General features: G+C 37.0%; 1 protein-coding gene across 2 annotated transcripts in view; it reads right to left on the bottom strand.

Annotated features, from left to right (window-relative positions):
- The window catches only part of LOC150109241 (prestin-like), a 399,320-nt gene that overhangs the window by 203,528 nt on the left and 178,290 nt on the right, over positions 1-17,502 (bottom strand). For both annotated transcript variants that reach the window (XM_090406615.1, XM_090406623.1), the window contains one exon: positions 11,212-11,367. In XM_090406615.1, coding sequence (XP_090262741.1) covers positions 11,212-11,367 — 156 coding nt within the window. The remainder of the gene's footprint in view (positions 1-11,211; positions 11,368-17,502) is intronic.

The following is a 17,502-nucleotide window of genomic DNA, read 5'->3' on the forward strand; positions in this document are numbered from 1 at the left end:
GATCATCATAACTATCATTGTACAGTCCTGAAACCATCTTTGTTATCTGCCTTTGTACCCTTTCCACAGTTAATTTATCCCCTTCAAATCCTAGGGACCAAATCTGAGAACAATAGTCCAAGTGTGGTCTGATCAGGATCTTATACAACAGAATGATAACTGTTTTATCTCTAAAGGTCAGTGTCCTTCTCATTATTGCAGCAATCCTCTGTGTTACCTTCACCACCTTTGGAATATATCCCTAAATTTCAGGTTTCTATCAATCATCAACCCCAGATCTCTTGTCCCCCCCTACTTCCTCCAGTATAACTCCTCCCATAGAGGATGCAGCGTCCCACGATGTTTCCCAAACCTCAAGACCTTACATTTTGCTGTGTTAAACCGACATCCCCATTCAATTGCCTATCTATCTAGCTTATTCAAATTCTCTTGCAGGGCTACCACAGCTGCATATTACTAATAACTCTTTCCAGCTTCGCATCATCCACAAACAACTGAATATCCCCTTTCAATCCACGGACAATGTAATTGATATAAAACAATATAGATCCCAGTACTGAGCCCTGAGGGACCCTGACTTGTAACCCTCTGCCTCCTTGAAACTGCCCCACCATACACAACTTTCTGATACCTACTGGACAATCAATCCTAAATCCAGTTGACCAATCTGACATTCAGACCCATGTGCTGCAACTTGTATATCAGCTTATCATGTGGCACCCTGTCAAATGCCTTCGCTAAGTCTTAGAAAATGGCAGTATATGCCTTCTACTACCAACCTTATGCAATGGCACTATCTTACCTTCCTTCCATTCCTTGGGCACCTTTCCCACAGCCAGACTTTCATTGAAAAGTCAGATCAAAGGCACTGTCAGTTCTGCACATTCTCTCAAAACTCATGGTGAAATACCATCCAGTCCCACAGCTTTACTGACATCCAGAGTACTCAGTATTTGGAACACACTCTCCTCCTGCACCTCTAAACCTTGAACCTGCCCAATTCCTCTAGTATTAAAATTAACTCCTCCAGGATGAAATACTTCAATATAGTGTTCACTGAACAATTCCACTATGTCCTCTGCATCAGTCACTCTATTCCCATTTTTATCCGATAAAGTCATCCTTCCATGGTCATTTCTTCTCCTACTGGCCACATAGTTAAAAAATTCCCTAGGATTTTCCTTGGATCTAAGGGCCAATCTTTCCTCATATTCCAGTTTCATCTTCCTTACCATACTAGTCACTCTTCTGGCCTGTGTCTTATATTTTTTGTGCATCTTCTCTTCTCCTGTCTCCTTATATCTCTTCCACAGCATCTTTTTCACATGCAGCTCATGTTTAATATTGTTTGTCATCCACTTTACTCCAAATTGTGTCCTCTTCTTCACTTGTGGAATACAGCTTACCATTTCTGCTAACAAATATTCCTTCACAATTTTCCAAGCACTAATGATATCCCGGCCTTCCAATTCCTCTCTCCACGAAACTTCTCCAAGTTGACGTCTAAGACTATTATAATCACCTGCTTTATAATTCCATATACATTCCTGTCTTTTTGATACTCCTGCATGTATACTCACATTCCACGTCAAAACCATATGGTCACTCTCTCCAACTGGTGGGAGAGATGTCTTCTCAGTTATTATCAACTCTTCTGATGCTATAACCAAATCCAAAACTCTTGAACATCTTGTTCCTTCTGTTACATGTTGTCTAAGACATTTGTTCCTCAAGAAATGTAGAAATTCCATTCCCTTATTGCTACATGCATCTTCCTCTCCCCAATTTATACTGCTGTAGTTAAAATCTCCCATAACAATCATTCTTCTTGTACTTGCCAAACTCAACTGTCTCAACATCTCTTGGTCCCCATCCTCTGTGCTCCTTGGTCTGTAGCAACACCCCACTAAATAACCTGTCTTGCCCACCTCTACCTCACACCATATGCTTTCAAAATCAGTGTCACAGCCTTCCAAAGCCTCCACTCTTAGAAGACATGGATCGTCACTTATCATAAGTAGTACTCCACCACCACCACCACGCTTTCCCTTCCTATCCTGCCAAAAAATGCTGTACCCAGCAACTTCTATTCCTGTTATTATATCTGTCAACCATGTCTTGGTGATTCCAATAATCTTTGGCCAGGCTGATGCTATCAGTGCCACCAATTCCTCTCTCTTATTCCAAATACTCCTGGCATTAGTATAAAGCATATAAGTGCCGCTGGTTCTATACCCAGCATTATCCCCTCTAGACTGCACTGGGATCAGCGTTACCTGATGTCATCCCACTTCTCCCAAGTACCCATTCCCACAAGAGGCCACCCCTGCTACCATCCACACTGACTCATTCAGAACAGCAATCTCTCCAGATGCCTACGTCCTTCCTCATTCAAATGCAAGAGGTCTCTCACATACAATTTCTCTCTGTTCTCAAATGCACTCCAAGCGTCCACATATTCCAATCCTCTCTTCTGACACATTCTCGCTATTATTCCATTCAATATCACCGCTCTTCTGCTCAGCTTGTTGCAATCATACCTAGGCAACACACACACTATCTTTCCTCTCTGTGTCTTCTTTCGTACATCTTCAAGCAAAAATCTCATATCTCTCGCTGCCCTACTTACATTACCACTCAAGTAATTTGTTCCTACCATCACAATCATCTCATCCACCCTTTCATCTCTCTTAATTGTCATAGCCACACTTTCTATCATTCCTCCTGTCAAACACTCCTCACGCATCCTATCTTGAACACCATGGATCATTGGGTCCCCATACATTAAACCTCTTACCACCCTATTCTTTGATTGCTCACATGCATCCCTCATTCTCTCTCTGCTGTAACACTTTCTCTCTGTGCTTCCCTACTTACCTGCCTTCCTGACATCACTCTATTCCTAGTCCCTGTGCTCCCTTGCATTCCTGTCATTTCCCTCTCTCCTGTTGTTTCCATTCTTTCCTCTCCTATCATTCCTATATATGACACTCATTCCCACTCTTCCACTTATCCTATTCTCACCTCTTCTATCATTCATACAACTCTCTCTCATTCCCTCTTTTCTACTGTTCCCATTCTCTTCTCTTCTATCACTCCCATAACTCTCTCTCATTCCCTCTCTTATATTGTTCCTATTCTCTCTTTTTCTCTACCATTCTCATAACTCTCTCTCTCTCTCTCATTCCCTCTCCTCTACTATTCTCTTCTTGTTCCTATTCTCTCCTCTTCTCTCATTCCCATAACTCTCTCTCACTTCCCCTCTGATTCGCCTTGCATTCGTCTCTTCCATTTGCCTAATCTCATCTTTCACACTTCTCATCTCATCCCAGACATTCCACTTGCTCTTTCAGCTCATCTATCGCTCTCTCTCTCTCTGTAAGTCAGCCACTCTTGTTTGCCGTTCATCCTCTCAGTTGAGACCATCTCCTAAACCTTCAGAATCATTCAACCTTTCCATACTCCGCATTCTTATTATTTTATTCATACTTCTCTTGCCCTCTATCATACCAGTCATTTCTCTACATGGAGAATCTCCTGTCTCTGACTCAACGAGGTCAGATATAGTCTAAACAAGGTCAGTTATGGTCATAGTCATTTCTAAATCACCAAGTTCCTCCCATTGCCTGCATTTTGCGCATATACATTTCTCCCCCTTCTCTCTCCTGCCACATATACAACCGCCGGGATGCATACATTCCGCAGGTTGTATATTGTAAATCCTGTATAATATCACGCAAAATGGAGTCCTTAAATGGGGGGGGGGGGGGCTTGCCGATACGCCATTTGCAATTTTAACTGCCACTGCTTCCATTATTCAAAATAGTGTCACTAATTAGTGTCAAAAAAATATATCAAAAAAATAAACGCTAAATAAGTATTAGGGAGTATAACTATAAGAAAAAGTACAACAATTACAAACAGAACATTTAAGCACACTAGATATAAATAAATAAAATGAAATAACTAAATAATGAAAACTTATCCTTCATCTTGTCTTCCATCATTATGCATTCGATTCCGATCAATTCAAGAAAAGATGTCTAATCTTGCATGGGGATTTGGGTATTGTCCAAGGTGAGGGGAGATGAAAAGCCATGTTATGCAAATAAGGCAAGACGTGTTTTGGTGGCATTGAAGTTGACAAGGTTGTCCTCACACCCAATGAAATAGCGCAAGATCATTGTTTAGGGAACTGATAATGGAAAGTCTTCTAGCTTGCGCTATATGGGCATTGCAAGGTCCGTAGAATGGAAGAAATGAATGCAGTGTAGTTGTCAACAAAACTGTAGATAACATTTGAGGTTAGTGATATAAACTCATTTATGAATATGAAAAAGAGCATGGGCAAAAGTACTCTTGGATACTGCAGCACTGGTGGGGAAATCTGAAGAAAGAAAGAAAGTCATCTACCATGACAAGCAGTGAATAACCAGAAAGAAAATTGGCTATCCAATTGCAAAGGTAAATGATAGACCACATGATTGTAATTTGGTAAGTAGGCTTTAATGCTAGACCTAACTGAAAGCTTTGGAAAAATCTAGGGCAATGACACTGGTTTCACCAAACCTTTCCAAATCATGGGTCCATAGTTAACAAGGAAAGCTGCTGTGTACAGAGACTGGCAGAATCCATATCAGTAATCACTGATTGACTGGTTAGCTTCTAGGTGGTGAAGGAGCTGACTGTATGACAGAGAGAGAGAGAGATTATAAAGATGATGCAGGAGTGTTAGTTCAGTAGCACAAGTTTTAAGGATAATTGGGGGAGGGGACATCTGAACTAGAAGCCTTGTTTATATGCAAGCTGTTCAGAATTCTTCTACTTTTTTTTTGAGGAAGGACCAGAAGAGGCATGAAGTGAGTAGTTCTTGGTAATGTTGAGAGTACTTTGTCTTGATCATCAATTGATCAAGACAAATAGGAGTTGGAAGAGAAGAATGAAGCCAGGAGATAGCCTTGTCTTGGGATGATGTTACAATGGCACCATCCCATTAGAGTTATTCCACTGGATCCAAAAAGTGAAAACAGTAGCCAGCCTAAGGAAAGGAGACATAGATGTCACACAAATCATGCCATTTAGCACTATTGTAGTGCCATGATTGCTAATATCGCTAATACGTCAATGAGAAGTTGTGTAGGAGGAAATGGTGTGCATTTTATAAATTTATGGAGTGAATCTGATGGACCACTTTGAATGGTTTTGGAATTAGATGTTTGGAGAATGCTCTTTAGTGATAGGTTGGAAGTGCAAAATCAGGGAAACTAGGGAAATCAGGGAAAGTATTTGGGGAATGCGGTCAAGTGTGGATCAGCAACTCCTGGGACAAATTTGTGTGTGTGTGTGTGTGTGTGTGTGCGTGCGTGCATGCGTACATGCACAAAAATGACCATGCAATGCTGAATGCAGTTTTGTAGGTTTCAAATCAGAAAGGTTTGAAACTATAGGTCCAACGGGATGGTAAAATGCATGTACGGTGTACACAAATGTCAGAGGTGTCAGAAATAAAGGAGTGGAGTTTTTGGCATGCTCATGCCAAAAATCTTCAAAGTTGTTATATTCTTCTTGCATCTGCAGTATGGTGTCTGTTCAGAAGGGGATTTTTATCACTATACAGGGACATTTTCTATGTCTTCCAAAGGAATAGGCATAGTGAGCAAAAATCTGTTTATTCCTGTGAATAAAAATGAAATTTCCATGTTTTATGACAAGCACACCTGTCACACAAATAAAATATTTCCTAATTTTATTAGGAAATATTTTATTTGTTTTGGTTGAGGTTTTATTTTCCCCTATGTTGTATTTAATTTTTCTTGATGTTGCATGTTGTTCTATTGTGGATTGTGACCAGAAACATTTGAAAAACATTGCACTAGACTCTTGTGATATTGCGATGGGTTCTTTGATTATAACAAAATCTGCTTAAAGGGCAACTCGGAAGGAATGCATGTTTCAGAATATATAAGAAAATATTAATTATGGAGAATCCTATGTTTCATTGGTATATTTAAATTACTAAAAGGTACAAATATGTGAACCACCAGAATGACTGGCAAGTATAAGATAGAAAATAGCAGGTGTGTATAGAAATATTTTCATTTGAAGCAACTGAATTACTAATAATTCACAGTTGTATTATATATGTGTGTGTCCAATAAGTTGCTGGAGTGAAGAGAATTGCATGTGATCCTACAACCTGTAGACATATAAATGTTTGCATTTATGATGGGCATAATTAAAAAAAATATATATATATATTAGGAGAGGGAAAGATATTTTTTTGCAAAATATAAAGAACTAACCAATAATAAATATCAGCTGTATACATCGGAGCTCAGTAAATAACTAGAAGGAGATTATCCACTGAACCAATTATATTGATCAGCTGATTCATGTAGGTGTGTGGCTGAAATACATGTGGATTGATGGAGCAGCAGGTCATTTTGCACAATTTTTATTTATTTTTTATTATTATTTCATGACATCTCCAAGGAGTCCAAAGATTCATTGAGGGAGGGGCACCTACTCTAAAACATTCCATATCCACCACCACTACCAGGGTTTTTTCCAGGAGAAAAAACCCTGCTACCTCTATATGAGATCAGCTAACTCATGTTCAACTGAAAAAAAACAGATATTAAGATTCCTCCCATCCTGACAAAAATTAAACTTAGGCCTTTTCCAATTGAAAGATGCAACGTACCATCTCTCTTCCAATTGCGCTACGGAGGCACTGAAAAAAAAAACCTGTTTCCTGGGCTGTGGTTTTGCTAGATAATAGATAAGGACAGTGGGAATCTCCTTAATCCATTTATATGTGTCATTAATTAGATGATGAGGCATTCGGCTATCTTTAGCATCTTTGCGCTGAAACTATAGCACTACAAACGATAGCCCCCCCCTCCCAATTGGGGATTAGCAGAGGAATAGTCTCAACAAATCCTTTTCTACCCTATTCCCTCATATGTGATCCTTGATGTCATCCTTTGGTAAATGTGCCATGCGATCAGTGTAACTTTTAAGGCTCAAATGGACAGATCTTAAAGTGCAAAGATGATAAATCCATCTGTTTTAAATCTTGATAGCTATTGAAGTACCACACTCCTCTGCAGTTTATTATCACACTAGTGAATCTTGGTTGCTTGTTGTACTCTTCTTATAGTTAACTGGTAATTAGCTTACTGAATTAACAATGCATATGAAGGATATTAATTAAAGGCAACTTTAATGAACAACTTCTATATTTCGGCAACGTCACGTTGCCATCTTCAGGAACATAAAAATATTGTATGTGCAGGCAGGCACTAACAAAAGCAAATGAGGAAGAAGGCAGGAAACTAATATTGTTTCTAAAGTCCTAATGGTGCCCTCTGGCAGGCTAATTTTGATATCTTGGGCGTTGGGCTGAAGTTCTCATAATGTAAGTCTCCCAAATTTGGGGTAGTTTCATGCACCCAAATTTGTTGAGGTTTGGAACATTTCTTAGAGCTGCTGATGATTCCTTGAATAATCTTTCGTACTTAAACTTGCTGCAGTGTATAATTTTAGTTTTCTTCCAACGAATTCTATGGTGGGTATCTAAGGCATGGTCTGCCAGCCCAGAGTGGCTGTACTAGCGAAACCGGATGTAGTCATTGTATTCTGAAATCCTGATATTTGCTGTCCTGCCTGTTTGGCCAAAGTAGGACAATTTGCAACTGCAAGGGACCTGGTATACACCAGGTAGGTCTAGGGGAAGTGGATGGTCTTTGGTAGAGTAGATAAGGGATGCCAACTTTTTATATGGTCTGTAACAAGAAGTAAGGTCATATTTTTTGAGGATATTGGTTATTTTCTCAGAGGTGCCCTGGATGTAGGGGATGGTGGCGTGCACATACCATATTTTTATGTTCCTGAAGATGGCAACGTGACGTTGCCGAAATATAGAAGTTATTCATTAAAGTTGCCTTTAATTAATATCCTTCGTATACGTTGATAATTCCATAAGCTAATTACCAGTTATGTGTGACCAACGTATAAGCCTTGCTACTAGAATTAGGATCTTCTTATAGTTGTCTTTTTAAGAGAGTCATAGTAGTTATTTATGCCATTTATCTGCACTTAACTGAATTTCTTCACTTTGACATTCAAAGCACTGGGCAGAAATCACATGTGTACATTTATTTGTGTTTTATTTATATTTTGTTTTGTTTTCTAAAATTTTCTTTTATTCACTAACAATCAGTATATACTTTTTTCATAGTACTATATATATATACAAATAATTATCATCGGAATTATCCATCTGTTCAAGAATTTTACCTTTATCACATGATTTTTTTTTTAATTTTGTCATGGGCTTTTCTGTCTTATCAGTAATAAATATGTATATGTTAGTATTCTGTTGGCGACCAACAATGCAGTCATCTTCTTATAATAAATAGAAGGATTCATTTTTATTCAAAAATAGATGAATTTTTACTCACTATGTTCATTCTTTCTGAAGATTGGAATGAAAATGTCTATATAGTGGAAAGCATCCCATCCCATTCCATTCCATATCACAGATGCAAGAAAAACAAGTAGTTTTATTGTATTACTAAATACAGTCAGAGACCTTTACATTCAATGTACTATATTTAGTGGCAATTAGTGTAATTACAGAGAATTGGAATGAAAATGCCTCATAATAAAAAACACCTCTCTTTCCAGAGACACTATACTGCATACATGCAAGTAAATCAAAGTTTTATTTTAGCACAAAACACAGTACCTAACTAAAACATTTATCCACACATCTTCTTTCAAATTTTCAGTTGCAAAAAATACATGACAATGCATATGTTATAATGCAGTCACTAGGTGCAGAAAGCAAATGATTTATATAAAGCAGATTTTTTAAACCAAATAAAGATGTATATGCATATATGTATAAATAACTTGAACTCAGTTTGAACTGCATTTGAGATTTTCAGTATCATTAAGACAGTTCACAAATACCTATTTAGTAAATAAAATGCTACCAAAAAATTGTAACCAAAGTGCCATATAAACTTGGTGAAAATTTGCCTGCCTGAAAAGACATCCCATTCAAGTGCCATCTCCTATCTAGGAGGTTAACTCCCATGGTTTGACTCATGGTTAACTATGGGCATTACGACAAGTGGTGAGGACCCTATACATGCAGTAAAAAGAGTAACGTAGCATGACATGAATGTTTTAAGTAGTGCATATCAAGGCAACTCGGCTGCCAATGATTATATTCTCATAGCTGCTCTGGTACATTTCAAAACTTTTAAGTTTCTTTTCTACATTGTTTATAAAATATGGTTGGTTACATAATATTCTCCATTTTAATATTTAATTTTTAAAAAATTTTTTTTTTTTGCAACTACCAACCAAGAATAGCTATAAACCTATAGTAATTAGTACTGTGGGCAGGTTAAAGATTTTTTATTTTGTAATTTTAATTCATTTTTTATCTATCCCAGAAACCTTACTCTAGAGACCAACATGGAACTTTTCAAGCCATTCCAGGCATCCAATAAGCATGGTGGTGGTTTCACACTGGGTGATGAAATTCATCTCCCACCTAAAGAAAATCCTATACATCCATGCCCATGGCGGAATTCAAACCCACAGCCTGTTGGTTGGAGAGTGGATATGCTAACAATTCAGCCAATCAAGCTAGCATGGGGAGAAAAAATACTGTTAGCTTTGTCCTTTTCTCTAAATTTTTCTAAAATATTTCTGTATGTTTGGTATTCATTACCAACTCTGCTGTTTAGATATAGTTTTCTTAGTACTTTTTTTATAGTTCAGTAATACCCCACCTTATGATGCTCACTTTACAATGATGCACTCATAGATCTCTTTGTGTTTTGGTGCTTGCCGGTGAATTATAAACTGTTCCTAACTATTATTTTATTTTATTGTTGTAAATAACGGCAACTAAAATTCCAAGTAAGGGTACTGTTGCTTTGAATTAAAAGATTATTAAATCTGCTACATTCTATACTAAGAATGAAAACTGAGACAGGTTGCAGGCTAACCTTACCTCATGCTATTGTTGTTATAGTAGTTTAAAACAAATATAAAGTTCTTAGTGAAGTGAAAACTACTATTAGTTAATACGACAGTTATCTGTAAATGTGACAATCTTGTTTTGATGAAATGAAAAAACTTTTAATGGTGTAGATTGATCGCCAACTAGTTGAAGAGTGTTTCCTTAAGCAAAACTATTCAGAATAACTTTTGATTTTAAAAATTATTCTAAATTTTCATTTGCATATCAAACATAAGTAAATGCTTTATTTACATCATTTATACACATATGACTGCTTAAACTGTTATTAAACTAGACATCATGTCAATTAAGAAAATTAAGCCTGAAGTGACCAAATATTATAAAAAATGAAATTACTTATTATAATATTATTATTATAATAAGTAATTATAATAATGGAGTCCAGAGACTCATCGTGGGAGACCCAAACTAACTATTATATATATACCCTAAACCTGCCATAGTGCTCCTTAAATCCCTTCACTGTCAGAAAACTCACACCTAACTCTGGCAATCCACTGCACTCATTTACCACTCACCATGTAAAAAATCAAAAATCTGCTCTGCACACCTCTACTAACCACATTCTTACATAACTTCCATGGATGGCCCCTAGTTCTCTCACTATACTGAAAATTTTCCTTTGCATCAATTTTATAAATCCCATTTAATATCTTAAAAGTTTCTATCATGTCCCTTCATTTCTGCCTATCAACTAAACTTTGGGAGAAACCTTCAACCTGTCCTCAAAGAACGCATTCCACAGACCTGTGTTTGGTCGCTTGTCTCTGAATCTTCTCTACCATCTCCTGGTTCATAAGAAACCCAGGTGAATACTTCTTATTTTTGCCTGTTAATTCAGTTAAAATGGTATATAAATGACAACAACTTGAAATTTCAGAATATCAACGGCATCAAGTACTGATTAAGTTTCACAGTTCTATTACAGGATTAAGCAACCACTCATTATGTAACCAGAGAATGTTGCAAGTGAAGCATAATGATAATATAGACTTTTTCCCCATTGTTTCATTGCCTATTATATAAAGCACAGGACTATTTCCATACTTAGAAATCATAGTTATAACAGAAATTACACTTTTTTTTTTTCAAATAAAAAAATAAAATAATAAGGAATTTTACAAATGTATTATTTATATACATACCAATATTAGTTCTGCCGGAAGTGGAACTTTTATTCTTTTAATGAGAAACACATTTAATATTTCTTTTATAAGGAGAAGAAAAGCCAATGATCCCAGAGACAAAAGCACAACTATGTAATTTGCAGAAGCTATATTTCGAATGACACCAGCCCAACACTGAAATAAAAAAATATATATATATAAAAATGTCAACTATATCATTTCAATAAAATGTTTCATAAAATTATTAATTTTTTCTTTTAAAAAGAAGAATTTAAATTAGAAATTGTTATAAAAGAATCAAAAATAGTTAGATTTTCTTGTAATATACTTGAATCAAAAACAATATGGTTTTGAAACATGAATTGTTTTTCACTTTCTTCAAAATGCTGTGTAAGAAATATAATTCGAAATATTAATCTTATTTCAAGTCCACATAACTTACCATATGTAAGCAATAAAGTTGACATAAATAATAAGAAATTTTTTACAAAATACAAATTAAAAGAAATTAAAAATATCATTAATATTATTATTATTACCAACTGACCTCCATGGAGTCAGAGACTCATCGTGGGAGGTGCACACTATTGTGCATAATGTTCATCCAACTGTGCCTTAAACAGATTCAATATGTCTGCATTCACAACACACACACACTCGGGCAATGCATTCCACTCACCAACCACTCCATGCAAAGAACCGGCTCCTGCCTCTCTGTTCACACCTTCTTTATACAGTTTCCATCGATGACTTCTTGTTCTACCTCCCACTCTCCCATTGTATGAAAAATCTCTTCCATGTAAACCTGATTACAACCACTGACTAGCTTATGTCTCCCCCTCTTCCTCTATTCACAAGGCTTTGCAACATACATTTTCTCAATCTGTCCTCATACTCCATATACCAAAGACCACTGACAAAATTTGTGAATCTTCTCTGGACCCTTTCCAACATATCCTCATCAACATGAAAAATCCAGTGACCAAATGTGTGCACAATAATCCATACGAGGCCTAATCAAGGCCTTATAGAATGGCATCATAACCTCTTTATTTCTGCATGTCAGGATCCTCTGCATCATTGTCATTATCTGATATGATGTCTTCACAACTTGTGAAATGCGGCCTCTGAATTTCAGATCCTTGTCCACCACAACTCCCAGATCTCTCATCTCCTCTACTTCTTCTAAAGTTTCTAAACCAAATGTACACTTTGCATCCTACTGTTGCTTACCAAACCTCAAAACTTTCACTTTGCAACATTAAACTGATAATTGCACTTACCTGCCATTCATGCAATCTATTCAAGTCTTCCTCTAAGGCCATATCATCAGATTGAGTTTGAATTGCTCTCCCCAATTTTGTATCATCAGCAAACAGCTGCATATCACTAGTTAAACCTATCCCATATCATTAACATACAAATTGAACAACAACAATGGTCCCAAAACTGACCCTTGTCTGATCAGGATGAAACACCCTTATAAATTAATCAATAAATACCTCAACAATGTGTTCTGTTACCATTCTACCATTTTCATCATCTTACCATGATCATTCTTCCTTCTACTCGCCACATATCTAAAAAACTCTCTGGGGTTTTTCTTTGCCTGATTTGCCAATTTCTGCTCATACTGCACTTTTGATCTCCTAGCTTGTTTCTTACACTCTTCATGTAATTGATTATTACCATTATTCATCTTGTACTGCCTCCAAAGTACCTTCTCCCAGATTTCATGCTTAAGCTCCTCATTCATCCATTTTACACCATCAATATGTGAATGGAATACATGCACATGTTGATGCTGTTATGTATTTCTTTGTCAGTTCCCAAGCAATATTTATTTCATTACCACTGAACTCCTCATTTCCTGCTATAGCTCCAAGCTGTCTTCTAACACCAGCCTTATAATTCCACATATATCCTTTCCTCACAAACATCTGCATATGGCTAGCCACTACCAAAGTGATCACTTCATGATCACTCTCACCAACTGGAGGAAAGTGTGAACCATCACTCACAATTACTTTCTCTGATAAATGATAAGTTCTTATACTCTCAATCCTTGTGTGCCTTCCTTTACATGCTGTCTGAGATAGTTATCTTTCAAGATAACTGTTGCTGAGGTATGACAATGATGAGGTGAGACAGAGAGCCAAAATCATGAATGGTATGCTAATGGAGCTGTGTGAGGAGAAGGGAGTACAGTTTGTGGATGTATAGCATGTGTTTGAAGAGAAAATGGAATTACAGAGGTGGTTGCATTTGAATGGCTTCGGAGTGAGTGCACTGGAGAATGCATTGCTAGATGGAAGTACAGTGTGTGATGCATGGAAGAGATCAGAAGTAAGAGATGAAGTGAAAAATCAAGAGAGTCGTACTGAAGAGACAGAAGTGCTTGGCAGTGAAAACAGCAGTAGGTGAGAGATAAAATAAGAATGGGAATGCAAGAGGAACAGAGAAGCCAGTGGGGGGGGGGGGGGGGAGTGCTTGGGTGGAAAGGGAGACATAGCATAAAGCAAGTGGATGTTAAAAGTGGCAGTGGCAGCGAACGTGTGCATGAAGACGGAGTAAATTTGCGATGTGGGTGGGGAAATTGAGACTGAGTGGATATATGTGGTAAGCAGAAATTCATTTTTCTTATTCCTAAATACTATCTCTTCATTCCAATCTATACTGCCATAATTAAAATCACACATAATACTTTCTCATAATCCTTCCTTTCTTCCCTAATCTAAATTGTTTATACATTTCTTCTTCACCACACTCCACATTCCCTGGCCTATAGCTACATCCAACTAAATAAGTCTTCCTGTCAACCTCCATATTACACCGCACTCCCTCATAACCATTGGCACTATTTCCCTCTTTCATGTCTACCTTATGTGGACATAATTCCCCTGCTATCATCAGCACCCCCCCCCCTCCTTCTTGTACTTTCTATCCTTGCAAAAAAATACTGTGTCTTTCCATTTCTGTTCGCATCAGAACATGATCTTCATTCAATCATGTTTCACCTATTCCAACATTTTGGGTTGAATAAACCCAATCAGTGAAACCATTTCATCTCCCTTATTTCTTTTAATTCTAGCAGTTTTAAACAAACACAGCAGTTCATTTTTAGGTTTATAATCAGTCTTATGCAAGGCACTGGCTGGTTGTGATTTCCCAACCACACTTGCCCCAATCACCTTTATCACTGCTTACCATATATATCCACTCAGTCTCAATTTCTCCACCCACATCGCAATATACTCCATCTTCATGCACACATTCGCTGCCACTGCCACTTTCAACATCCACTTGCTCTATGCTATGGCTCCCTTTCCACCCAAGCTGCCCCCACTGGCTTCCCTGTTCCTCTTGCATTCCCATTCTTATTTTATCTCTCACCTACTGCTGTTTCCACTGCCAAGCACTTCTGTCTCTTCAGTACGACTCTCCTGATTTTTCACTTCATCTCTTACTTCTGATCTCTTGCATGCATCACACACTGTACTTCCATCTAGCAATGCATTCTCCAGTGCACTCACTCCAAAGCCATTCAACCACCTCTGTAATTCCATTTTCTCTTTAAATACATGCTATACATCCACAAACTGTACTCCCTTCTCCTCACACAGCTCCATTAGCATACCATTCACGAGTTTGGCTCTCTGTCTCAACTCATCGTTGTCATACCTCAGCAACACACTGACAACTTTTCCCACTATACTGTTATCTTTCACTCTTCTCAACAGCCTTCTGATATAATAATAATAACCTTATATAACCTCACATGCTCCATATGTCCACTTGGGATCATTTATCTTAAGTGGACATTTATCCACTTAGGATAAATGTCCTAAGATCATTTATCCCAATCACCACTAATTTTTTGTTCATTTCTTCCTCATGTCCAATGCCTGAATTATCGTACTCATTTTCCCTCCTGGGTAGCTGACTTTATGGACTTTCTCATTAACTAATCCTCTAACTATGGAATCTCTATACAGTGAAATCACTTGTCAACTCTTTTACCCTTTTTTTCTATCATTCTATTCTTTTGCACACTTTTATTAGTTTCCACTAATCTAATATCACTCCACATATATCTCATGTTATATATCAACAGTTATTTTCAATAACTGTTTCATGAAATCTTGCACTCCAAGAATTTCAGTCTCTGTCGTCACACCTGCAGTCTTGCTACCTCTCATTCTGCTGCACCTTACTTCTGTTTCCTCATGCATGATTTTTTTTGCTTCCTTATAGCTAACTTTCACTTCTACATTCTTTTGTTCTTTCATTTCATTTCCGTTTCTTTCATTTACACCATATTTTATCTCATGGTCTAATAATATATCGCATTTGCCATGCATACATATTGCACTCATGACATTGAATAATTTCTGAATGTCTATGTCATTAATGGAACTTGATTTTCATGACACTTGTCTAGTTGCTTTGGTTGAAACCCCACAGATGTAAATCCCTTGTGATTTCAAAAAGATATCATCTTTTTAAAAGCACTCCCAGGAGTATCTCTCTCCCCATCATCTATATAGAGGCCAGAAAAATGCATGGATGTGGAAACAGACATTCACAAATAATTTACTTGTCATTTTGTACCCAAAGTAATCAGACATAACAAAAAAAAAAAAACATTTGGACTTACAGCAACCAATCATGAGGTCTTATTATTAGATAATAGTCTTGCACTGATGATATCATGTGTGATATAATACAAGTTAATGAAATAATTTAGTATGGAAGGATAAACATTGATCTGTTTGCTGTGTAACTTTAGCTTGCAGCTATTTGGCTTAACAGATACACACAGTTAAACTGTGTACTACATAATTAATAACATTATTATTGTTAAACAAGCACCATTTGTAAAAAAAAAAAATCAGCATAGAACATTTCTTTAAATCAATGATGAATACATTGCAGAGAAATTGAGCTTACCTTCAAGATAATGATCCTTCAAATTGCCAAACAAAAAATCATGTTTTCCCAACAAGGTCAAATAAATGATAGATTACTGTATATGACAATTTATTAAAGTAACAGTGATCAAAAAGGAGGATATTATTATTGAAAAAAAGAGAGCCAAAAGGCTTCACTTCAGTGATGCAAAATTATTCAAATTAAATGGATATTGAATCCAACATTATTTCAAAGCTGAATTGAGAAACTACAAGAGTTTCATGCCGAATATAGAAACTATAAAGGTTTTGGCAGATCCAAGCATAAGCAAACCTTTCATTATTATTATTAATCCTGACACCTCCAAGGAGTCCGAAGACTCATTGCAGGAGGGTACCTACAACTGTCTCAACCACTACATCGAACTTCTACTAAGAATCATCTCCATCAATGCCATCTATCGCCCACCACAACTAGTATTTTTTGTCTGTAAATTGCATGTGTTCTGAAGGGCCGATTTGTCTGTATGCAGGATGAAAAACCCGAGTTTCCGGGAGAAAAACCCTGCTACCTCTGTATGAGATCAGCTAATTCACCTTCGATTGAAATCGCCCAGATAAAGATTCCTCCCATCACGACGAGAATTGAACTTAGGCCTATTCCAATCGAAGGGCGATTGGAATAGGCCCAATTGGAAGAATGTACCATCATTCTTCCAATTGCGCTACGGAGGCAACCTATTTCATGACAGGGGAAACTTATAGTAAAGGTGGAGTAAGCTCTGATCACTATCCTTAGTACTTCCCCATAATGTAAAACACATCTCCTAGCAGACATGTATGAGTGATTCCCCCCCCCCACACACACACACATACACACATAATGTATAACATCATACATGTCCGCTAGGAGATGAGTTTTACATTATGGGAAATAATGAGGATAGTGATCAGAGCTTATCCATCTTTACTACGAGTTGCCCCTATCATGAAAGGTTTGCTTAAGCTTGGATCTGCTGAAACTTTTATAGTTTCCATATTCGGCACAAAACTCTTGTAGTTTCTCTATTCAGCTTTGAAATAATGTTGGATTCAATATCCACTTAATTTGGGTATTATTATTATTATTATTATTATTATTATTATTATTATTATTATTATTATTTCTTGGGTATCTTTATGGAGTCAAAGACTCAATGTGGGAGACCAACTCTAACCGTTGTTCATGCAATAACTATCATACTTCTCCTTGAAGGCATTCACCAATGAAGCACTTAAACCACTACTGGCAACCCATTCTATCCATTCATACTCTCCAAGCAAAAAAATCTATCCCTAACACTCTTGCTATCCCAACTCTTATTCAGTTTCAAGGGATGATCCATTGTTCTCTCACCTC

Source organism: Typopeltis vanoorti, chromosome 2 (genome assembly GCF_054136105.1).
Source record: "Typopeltis vanoorti isolate ZY-2024b chromosome 2, IOZ_Tvanoo_1.0, whole genome shotgun sequence".
Lineage (NCBI taxonomy): Eukaryota > Metazoa > Arthropoda > Arachnida > Uropygi > Thelyphonidae > Typopeltis > Typopeltis vanoorti.